Consider the following 11,640-nt stretch of genomic DNA (forward strand, 5'->3'; position numbering starts at 1 on the left):
TTGATTTCCGAGTTGGTACATGTTCACACGTTGAGCACATCTTCTTTTTCTGAAACACCTCTCGATTTCAGGATCAATCGGTTCTAATGGCTCTTCAAGGTTGCTTAGGGTCATGTACATAGAAAAATAAATGAAGAAAAATTAAGGAAAGTAACAAGTAAAGCTAACTGAAAAGAAAATATGAATAAGTAAAGTAAAAATGCTATAACAAACCAATTTAACTTCCAGTTGCCAACTCACCGGTAACAGCGCCAAAAACTTGTCCGCTCTTGTGGGAACTATAAAATGAGTGTGGATATGTGTGCAAATATACACAATCGAACAAGTAATAAAGTGATAAGTTGAGTATCGTCTCCACAGGGAATTAGGGAAATCAAATAGGTTTGTCAAGGCACTTTACTTTGTCACCTAAGTAAAGTTAGTGATGGTATACACAAATGATAATGTTGTGGCAAAATGGAATGACTGATGTGGAAATGGAATGATGGTGGTGTGGTAGTAATTGGATATGTTGTGGCAAATAAAATTGTAATGCGTGGGAACAAATAGAAATGTCAAGGCAAAATAAAATGCAAATACTTGATTTGATATATATATATAGGACTTTAGCCTTCTCACACGACAACCAGCGATGGGAATGAGTGATGGGAGTCACAAGGAAAACCTAAGTCTATTTCTCTGAATGGTATTTCTTCTATGCCTAGCTTGCCCGACAGAATCTACTAAGGTGCCCTATGCTATCTCTAGTAAGGGACTCGATAGATTAAAGATTCCTTGGCATAACCAATTGGTGTAAACCCCTGCAGTGATCCTATTGGTCCATATAACAGGATATGTCTCGGTAATACCTTTTTGTGGCAGCATTAACATCTAACCTATCATTTTTGCACAACTCATTTTAGTCGAATAAAATCCTAACCTTATCTCTAAGGTGGATTAGGCCTAGCTACTACCTAGAACCCCTTGCTTATGTAGTTCCTCCCTAGTTTCTCTCGAACACAAGGATAATTTGCCAAGGTATTCTCTCGAACCCTCAAGACCTCCTAAGGAATGACTACTCTCATAGCTCCTACAACCTTAAGGCATTAAGTTTCATAAAAAAAACAGATTAAAGCATAACAAAGCAACCATTCATTGAAATAAAAACTTAAACATGCAAGGAACTCCCACCAAATAGGATTAGTTCATGGTGGGGTTTGAAATAAACAAGCACAAAGCAAGTATCATTTTTTCCTTACAACCCAATAACAAAATATGAAAGCAAAGCACTAAGGGAGGAGAGAAAGCCTTCGACGTGCACTGCCCAATGCTTCCCTCGGCCACCAAGCACTGCTCCTAGTGAACTGGCTCCTCTCGGATGCTCAGGACGGCACTCCCTCCGGCTTGTCAAGGAGAAATGCCACGACAAGTAGGATTGACGGAGAAAGATGAGACATTCTCTCTCTAACTTTTTAAGCTCAAATCTGGGTGGAACCAAAATCTCAAACATTGTGGCTTCATCCTCTATTTATAAGAGAAAATAAATCCTAAGACCTGATATTAACTTTCCTAGAAAACCCCAAAAACCATGATTAAGTGCTTGAGAGCCGAGCAGAATAGACTATGATGCAGCCTGGGTAGCTGGCTGATGGACAGACATAATCCCGTCGCATGCGCCCAAGGACAGACAAGATCTGCAGGGACAGACAGTGTCATCAGCAGAACCGGCGGTTGCAGCGCCGATTCCTCCAGGAATATCTTCGAGGTGGATTTTTCGGGCAGAGGGCACGGAGAGTCAGGGACAGCTGGCTGGAAAAATATCTTCTTTCACCTTGTGCGCTTTCAAAATGCCAATTGAAGTTGGCATTTTTATTTAACTCAACAATCTCCTTATGTCACGGCATTTTCTTTCCTCTTTACCTTGCTTTCAATACCTGCACATCATCAGACAAGTACCTTTCCCATAAAGCAGCACCGCTGTAAAAATAAAATGCCACGGCAATCCGATATTCACCACATACATCTCAATGCTTCAAAATGCATCTATATGGTCCTAAATAAGGCTTTAGACATTCAATAACTTAAGTTAAAAGGTCCTAAAATGTGGCCTTTTACAGAGTTATCAGAAATGTTTATTTTCTTTCTTTTATTTTAGAAATGTGAAAAAATATTGAATAAAATTAAAAAATGTTGTCATTTTCTTCCGGCTCACAATCAAAACAAATTGTAAAACAAGAGTTCATTGAATATCAAATAAGTCAAATTTTCTTTTAATCATTCAAAAATTATGTACATTTGAAAAGTGTAAAGATTAAAGCTGATATAAGGCTTAGGCTGACTTGGGAAGGTAATGTGTTTTGGGTTAATCTGGGGTGGTAATGTGTTTCAGGTTGGCTTCTTGCGTCCTTGATTTTGGGGTTTTATTGATCTGATGAAGCAGCTGTCATGCTTATCTTCTGGAAATGCTCACTTGTTCTCATCCCTTATGGCGCCTTTTGGTTGTGTAGTGATGTATCAAAATGATGTATAAGATCGTCCTTCTGTGCAGTGGTTGACAATCTTCGTGTTCGAGATGCCTTTTCAGGTTTTCAACTCGAATTCTCCTTTGGTTTCAAGACGTTATCTAATATTATACGTCTTGAACCCTCCTTTTATTATTTTTCCCTATTATGCATTAAAAAATTTTGAAAACTAATTTTTGGAAATAAAATTAACCTTGAGGGGCAGAAAGAAATCTGAAGATAGTCCCTCCACTTAGAAATCCATGTATGATTAGAAGGGACTTTTTAGTCACGTAACATAGGCTAGGGCTCACGGTTATGAAAGAAAGGGATAAATGGGCCCAAACAAGTGTTTAAGTTAATTCGTTATGCTGTCTTCAATCTTGTCTTGCTCGATTTGAATATGCTCGTGTGTCTTTCATTTTATTTTGTTTGGTGTTTTCTTATCTTCCGACGAATTTATTCTAGATCTTTGAACCGCTCATCTTGAAGTGTTGGATCTGTCTATTTTCTTCTTTCTTCTTTTTTCATTTTCTTTTTTTCTTTTTCTATTTTTTTCGTTTTATTTTTTTCTTTCCTTTTTTGCTATATATTTTCTTTATTCTCTTTGTGTTGTCAACTCGATTTGATCTTTGAACACTTTGTATTTTGTCTACCTCGCGGTATCTTGTTATTTCTGACTTTATTTCATCATGACTTGCTTCTGTAGTAAAATCTCGATTGATAATATTCACTCATGAGAGCATATGTCCTTCACTTTTTCCCCCAGTGTGGAGGGTGATCCTTGGTTAGGGTTGAATCCGAGGAAAATATTTTATAGGCTTAAAAGGGGACAATAAGGGATATATATATATATATATATATATATATATATATTAGGATAAATGAAACAAAACTGTTCATCATCTCATACATGGAAGTCTTTGTAAAAGAGGTATCCCCAGGGGGAAAAGTATTCAAGGTTAATCTTATTTACATGAAAACAATGTAATTAATGCATGATAGAATTATTTCAATGATTCTCATTTATTTTTTCTTCTTCTATTTGCCCCCAGTATGCCCCAATTATTCAAATTCTCAAAACTTGATCCACAACACTCTATCTTTTCTTTCTTGTAGGAATGGTCCTCGTCATGCCCCTAGGATTTATTGAGGTTGGGAAATGAATATTGTTTTCGTGTCTAGAAAGAGAAATGTGTGACTTTAAAGTTGTAATTATGAAAAATGTAATGTCATGAAATGGTTATTTCTATATGGGAAGGTAAAAGTACAGGTTTTGGTGCCCCGGGGGATAAAGGCGTGACTTTATTGTTTTGAAGGTAAGTGATATAAAAGTTTGATCATGTTTTATTTCGGGTAAGGAATCAAGCAATAGTTATTTCGGCTTTGGATGAGGTATGGAAGGTCTAATATTTCCCCTTGTCATCGGTCTATAATTAATGAAATAGTAAAAGAACATTTAATTCATTTGATATTCAAAGAATTACAAGATTAAAACTTGATTTATTGCTTATACCCTTGGAAAACGAAATGAGTTCAATTAATAAAATATTTATTGAGAAAACAAAAAAAGAACTAAAACATGTTCAAAAAGGACAAAGCCAGTGCCAAAATGCTTCACAATGGGTGGAAAATTTTCTTTTTAATTGGCCCAGAATGGTCATTACGAGTTAAAGGCCAATACTCTGGGTCAAACAAAATTTGGGCCCTGCTTCTCAGTGTCCCACAGATCTCGATGATGGGCCTCGAACTTCAGATGGGGCTAACATTACGTCCACAACTCTCAATCTTTTTTTAGGTACGAATGGGGCGACTTCATCTCACCTCAAAACTTTTATCATTAGATTCCCCTCGAGTTACCTTCAAGATCCATGATTAATGCATATCGAGATGCAATGTATACCAGGAATGTACAATGCATATATGCTAATGCAAAATGCAAGATGCAAATGAAGCAAGGAATTGATCCCAAAAATAATTATTCCTTGAACAATTCTTGAAAACCGATAATGTCTCGGTACACTGGGAAGTGAAAATCTGGTCCATCTGTAAGTTGTCCAGCTTCTGTGAGCATCTGGGTACCGCATCGTCTTCAAAGCTTCTATTTTATCTCCTACCTTCAGAAATCTTTCGATCTGGTTCGTAATCTGCAATTGTTGGCATTAGCGTCGAATTGTCTTGAGTCCAACTTGTTACCTCAACAGGCATATGTTTGGCTCGTCTCCTTTGTAGGTAAACTCTCTCTTGACGCTACTCGATCTACTACTTCCAGAAATCTTTCAAGCTGGTTTGTGATCTTCAATTGTTGGCTTCAGCGTCGAATCGTCTCGAGTCCAACTTTTTACCTCAGCAAGCAGATGTATGGCTCATCTCCTTGGTAAGTAGACTCCATCTTGACACTACTCGATCTACGTAGAGCATCTTTGAATTTCTATCGATCCCAGTGAAAGGCATTGCTATGGCATTGCTTTTCAAGAACCTTCTAAATGATCAGTTATTTAGGGATCAATACCTTTGAATGATATGTCATTTTCATGCAAAAATACAATAAGACCAGACAAAAAGAAATCAATGGTAGTAGAAAAAAAAGACAAAAAGAATCAAGTTAGTTGAAATGATTAGTAAAAAATTGTAATATGAGCACAAATAATTAAATTCGACTCAAATTTGAGACTAAAAAATAAAGCATACAAAGGAAATTAATAATCCTAACCACATGTGTTCTAATTCTCTTAGGCTATCCACATGGATCTAGCGGGGTAAGGTTACTAAATACTCTATATGAGGCTGGGTTCTAGAAAAAAAGGTTCCCAAGCCATCTTTACAACCTGCTAAGGTTGCCCCCGATTCTGGCCCATTACAGACTTGCGAATCGGGTTCAACTCAGGGGATCACACCACTAAAACCATACCTCCGATCTGATATCCGGATAGGAAACTTAGGGTGCTTTCCATAGGTACTTTATCAAACCACACAATGAAGCCCGATGCTCCTCATGAGGTGTAACGTTTCTCCCTACTTAGGTAAATCGGGTTAGAGCTCAAGTTTAGATCTATGATATGCAACATTCTTAAATAATTCCACAAAAGTGTAAGCATTAACTAGAGAGAAAATATTTTTTTTCTTTTGAAAGAACATAATGAAACATAAAATAAACAAGATCGAACTCGTAAATTCCATAATTATAAATATAGGGTAACTAACTCGTGGCTCGACACTTAATTTGTTTTAAAAAACAAAACGTCCCCAGCGGAGTCACCAAGCTCTCGACACCGTTTTTCGCCCGGGCGGGGAAAAGACTGATACCGACTCGGGGGTTTTCTCTTTGAAAAAGGTTTTGAAATGTGAGGAGTTGCCACCAATCATTTAAGGTGCGATTGGGACACCGTAAAATTCGGGTGATTTAAATAAAACATTTTATTTTTATCAAAATACTGAGTTTTGAGGTCTATGAAAATCCAAAAATTAGGTTCGGGAGTCTGTTACGCATGGGGAAGGATTAGCACCCCCACAAGAACCAAAAAATTTGGTACCTAGTCGATTACCCTATATTTAAAATCAAAAATTTTGAGTTCGATCTTTATTTAATTTGAAAATCATTACGGGTGCAAAGTTGAAAAGGGTATTTTTTTATTGAGACCGATAGCATTCGCTCCCAAGCGTAATTGTGGGAGATAAGCTATTGTGCCTAATAACCGAATATTGCCTCATTTTTAGAAAATCATGATGCTGTCTTTGAAAAGAATGTCGGCCTATTTCGGGAATCAACAATAGTCACCCTCTGAATATACTTGTGGGAGATGTACCATTAATTCCCTAATAAGTGAACATTATCTTAGGGTTTAAAAATAAAATGCAATCAAACAAATTTTATTTATCCTAATTAAACTAAAAGTAAATTAAGGTTTTTTCAAGCTTAAAGCGTCAAATTATGAAAGTTAAAGGACCTAAAGGCACAAACCTAGATGTGTAGGTTCTAATATTAATCCAATTTGATTTTAATCAATTATCGAATCGAATAATCGAGATGGTCCCTCGAGCATTTAGGCGAGGGCCAACTCGAATTATTCCCTATATTAAAAGACTAGCTTGAAATCTAACTATCTATGGGTAAACTACACTTTTGGTCACTCTCCTTCTAACTCACTTTTAAAACCATCACTTGTCTTACCTCTTGGGCCAACCTTAAGCCCAAAACTATCATAAATTCGTTCAAACTATCTTAGGAGGTCTAACTGGCTTGACTTACGGGTTTTGAGTTGACTCGAACTACTGACCTAAGATACGGGACATTACAGTTTTGTGTGGTCTGTCCTCTTGGAAAAATAAATGTTTGTATAGTCCAACAAGACTAGTTGTAGAACATTCAAGTTTATTATTATAGATACATCGAAAGATTATCTTTATCCATATGATTTTAATATTAGGTTAATAATATTAGATATCACTAAACTTTAGGTGATGCACTGTTCATACCATTAAATTTTCAGCTTCTTCAAATTATAACACTGAATTTTGATTTTAGTTCTTATTATATCACTAAATTATGAAATCATTAATGAATCCGTGACGTGACTGATAATTCTGATGTGAGTGTCACACCAGAATAACATCGTTTTAATACAACTATTTGTGTGTGTATATATATTATTTATAATATTCTAAATATAGTATATTTTTTCATATAAAAGTAGTATATATTAATATTATTTATAATATATTTATATTATATATTAATATGTAAACAATATATTTTATATATTAATATTATTTATATTATAAATAATAAATTGATTTTGAAAAATGAATCTCTAAGTATAGTTTGATATTTATTTATTTTCGATACAATCTAATAAAAGCTTAAGTTTGTTGAATGGCTGATTTCTATTCTTTGTTTTCAAAAGATTCAAGATCAAAATCCTTTAAATGTGATATTTTAATATTTTTGACCAATAAAATAACGTCGTTTTTTATAATTTGGACATCAAAACAACTATGCCAAAAAGGGATTGTTTTTATCACATTGATAATCGTTAGCTACGTTACCGTATCATTAACTATTTAACGGGTTGATAATATAATTTAAATGCAAATCAAAGTTAATTATTTTAATGAAAAAATTAGAACTTTATTAATATAAACAATTTCAATGATATCTGGACTAGTTTATCCTTAATTTTATATGAATATTAAAAATACTTCTCTTACAAACACTGGCATGGTTTATTGTTGTTCCACATTATTTATATCCCTCCACCTATTTTCATTAATTATTAATTTTGTATTTTAGAAAATAATATTATTTTTCTTACACAGAATTTTAGTATATACAGGATCCACATAGAGTGCATGTATAATATTAATATATATGATTTTAGTATATGTCAAATATATGAGCAAAATTTAAATGGGATACATAAAATATTTTTGGTAGTACAATTTCATTGGATAGAGTAAAACAGTAATTTTTTAAAACAGAGTTGAAGTACAGAGGTTTATTTAAAAATAATAGTAAATTCACTACTCATTTGAAAAATAAATAAAAAGGTTATCGGTGAAGGAGAAAAGCAATCGGATTGGCGTTCTCTCTAGCGAGATTTGACATTGAAGGATATTATTGATCTTTTATTTCATGATTTTGTCGGTACGTTTACGTTTGATCTTAATGTTTCGTGTTGTATTATTTTTCGTTTAAAATTTTAATATTGTATTTGATGAGTGTTTTATTTGATTAATATTTTATTATTAATTAAATTATGCAATCTCCTTTTATAGTGTTAATTTGAGTTATGTTGTTGAAAATTTAGCGAGAAGATTCTACTCTATCGGGTATGGCAAGTAATTCCACGATGATTGTGATATGGGTTTGATTTCGTGACTGGACTGTAAGTCGTAACGTCTTCATTAATTCACATTCGGAATGGCTAATTAATTTGCATTGGAATTTTTTTTATCAAAATGAAAAGGAGCAATACTTAAGTGTCACTAGTATAGTTTACCCTTATATTAAATAACTTACCTTTAACTTTTTAATTAATTTATAATTATATGTCGAGCTTTTAGAATTTTAAATTTTTATAAATTAAGTTAATGATGTTTACAGTTAGTGGTCATCATCGGTATTCATCGAATGTGACAGAATGATATTAATCGAAATATATATGTTTTGAACTCAAATTTAACCCCTTTTTTCTAATCTATTGGCACTAAAAATGGATGTCCCAGAGAAGTAGTTATAGAATCAGGATATATTCTATTTGTAGAAGATTTTATTATTAAAATTATTATTAAGAAAAATAAAATAAAATTTGCTTTGTGATGGATTACATGAACATTTTTAAACAATTTTTAAAAGTCATCTCCCTGTAAGGGACAAATGTTAAAATTGACCTGCAAGTGTTTTCTTTTTTCTTTTTTTAAAAATGACTTGCAAGTGTTAAAATTGACAAGTTCGTCTCATTGAAGAGCTGAAGAATTTGAATTAAGTTCATTTAGATTCATTTGGAGATTTTGGAGATTTTTATATATTTTTTAAAAAAATTATGCTTTTTAAAAAAATTTACTTATAATTCTAATAATTTTATGATTTTAAGAAAATGAATTCTGTTTTTTTAGATATAAAAAAATTAAAAATTATTTTAGAGTTATTATTAAAAATTCTAAAAATACCAAACTGTTACTTTAGTATATATTGTAATAAAATGTATGATTAATTTTTTGTACACTAGTGGTAAAAATAAAATTGTTATAATAAAATTAAAGTTTCATTGTCAATATATTAAATAATTATACATGAAAATATATAATCTATATATTATAAAATTTAATAACTTTATGTACATAATATTTTGGTAATCACACACACACACACACATATATATATATATATATATATTATTTTTTAATAAATATGAGATAAATACAAGATAGTATCTGTTCAGAGACTCGACCATTTGACAATGAATGTTCATACATCTGCATATGCATTGCTCGAACTTGAGACATCAAATGAACAACAACAAATCTCTTAACTATTAAAGTGTTTGGTTCGTGCATATATATATATATATATATAATAGAATAATTTAAATAAAATTTTAATTAACATTTAGATATGATATTGTGATCAAATCTGAAATGAAATAAACCCAATGTTTTTGCATTCATATTGTTTGTGTATTTTTTAACACCAAAAATAAGATTTCAATCTAATTATCTCTTTAATAAAAAAATCTAATTATCTCTATATAATTGTCCTTTGTTGTGTTATCTAATTAAAATAATATTTTTAGAAAGTTAAATATTTTAATAATTTCTATCATGTAAATTTTGAGATATTTCAATATTTGAAATATATATATATATTTATCATGTGATATTTTATGTTGTGTTTTAGATGTGCATATAGATTTAAAATACGATATTATCATTTGAATATTTCATTCGGAGAGAGTATTCCATAAATATGGAATTAGTGATAATTCCTGGAGCTCAGGTCACTTTCATTTGGTGACTCAACTCTAAATTAATTTGCGTTGGAATTGCATGCAGATAAAGGAAGCACCGGATAAACAGAAATTGTACCTATTTAAGCATGCTCTTTTCTTCATCATCCAATTACATCATCTTCAAATCCCCTCTTCCTACTTTCTCTTTTCTTTGGCTTATTTCGTCTCAAAAACCATGAAGTACAACCCATGCTCCCATCTAATTTCTGTTTGTGGGTGCGATGTTTCATAGTTTGCTCAGCGATAGCTGTCAGGAATCTCACTACCGATCAGTCTGCACTTGTCCAGTTTAAAGATGGCATTTTGGATCCTCAAAATGCATTGGCTAACCGCTGGAAGGCCTCTACTTCTGTTTGCAAGTGGGTTGGTGTTTCTTGTGGTTCCATCCATGAAAGAGTTGTAGCTTTGAATCTTACAAGCATGGATCTTACGGGTAACATCCCTCCGCACCTTGGGAATCTTTCATTTCTACGTTCTCTTGATTTGAGCAGAAACCATATCTATGGCCATCTGCCTATGGAATTGGGACAGCTACATCGTTTGAGGGTCCTTCGATTAAGCTTCAACGGTCTTAACGGAGAGGTTCCATCGTGGCTTGGGAACTTGCACAGAGTTAAAATGTTGAAAATGTATAGTAATAATTTCACAGGCACAATCCCGCAAACACTTGTCAACATGTCCAATTTAGAGATCTTAAATTTGGGAGCCAATCAACTGTTTGGTCAGATTCCATCTTCTATGGATGGATTACCTCTTTGAAAGGGATTTATCTTGGAGATAATAGTCTTTCTAGAAGCTTGCCCGATGATTTGTGTGTCCATCTTCCAAATATTGAGGTGCTTGACTTGTATATAAATGAATTATTCGGTAATATCCAATCAACTGTAGGAAAATGCAGAAACCTTCAATATTTGGCACTATCTTCTAATAAATTTAGTGGGACCATTCCAAGAAGCATTGGAAATATGACACGACTCAAAGAATTATATTTGGGAATCAATAATCTAGAAGGTATGAGTTCAGATATGATTAAAAGTTTAATATTTCTAGAAAATAAAAACGTCTTTGATTTTCATAACAAAATACTAAGCTTCAACACTTGGATATTTCAACTATGATTACAGGTGAAATTCCGAGTTGTATCTTCAACATTTATTCTCTCCAGATTATTGGTCTCTCCGGAAATAGTCTATCAAATTCTCTGCCTGATGATTTGTGTGTCCATCTTCCAAATCTTGAGGAGCTTACTTGTATGGAAATGAATTATTCGGTAATATCCATCAACTGTAGGCAAATGCAGCAACCTTCAAACTTTGTCTCTATCTTTTAATAAATTTAGTGGGACCATTCCAAGAAGCATTGGAAATATGACAACTCAAAGAATTATATTTGGGAGTCCATAATCTAGAAGGTATGAGTTGTTACTTTTAAACACATTTTTTTATTTAAACTTCGATTCATAATAGATACGAAATGTAAGAATTTTTGTTACCCTCGAACAAAATATTAAGTTTGATTTATAAATGAGTTCAAATATGATTAAAAGTTTAATATTTCTATAAAATAAAAAGGTCTTTGATTTTAATAACAAAATACTAAGCTTTAACACTTGGATATTTCAACTATGATTACAGGTGAAATTCCGACTTGTA

General features: G+C 32.7%; 1 protein-coding gene across 1 annotated transcript; it reads left to right on the plus strand.

The window, feature by feature from the left end:
- Window positions 1–10,115: 10,115 nt before the first annotated feature.
- On the plus strand, window positions 10,116–11,122 carry LOC120135478 (probable LRR receptor-like serine/threonine-protein kinase At3g47570). The gene is made up of 2 exons (XM_039151750.1): window positions 10,116–10,999; window positions 11,113–11,122. Exon 1 carries the CDS (start codon window positions 10,178–10,180, stop codon window positions 10,745–10,747), a length of 570 nt encoding a protein of 189 aa, XP_039007681.1. The 5' UTR covers window positions 10,116–10,177; the 3' UTR covers window positions 10,748–10,999; window positions 11,113–11,122.
- Window positions 11,123–11,640: the final 518 nt, after the last annotated feature.

Source organism: Hibiscus syriacus, unplaced genomic scaffold, assembly GCF_006381635.1.
Source record: "Hibiscus syriacus cultivar Baekdansim isolate YM2019G1 unplaced genomic scaffold, ASM638163v2 tig00110610_pilon, whole genome shotgun sequence".
In the NCBI taxonomy this organism is placed as follows: Eukaryota; Viridiplantae; Streptophyta; class Magnoliopsida; order Malvales; family Malvaceae; genus Hibiscus; species Hibiscus syriacus.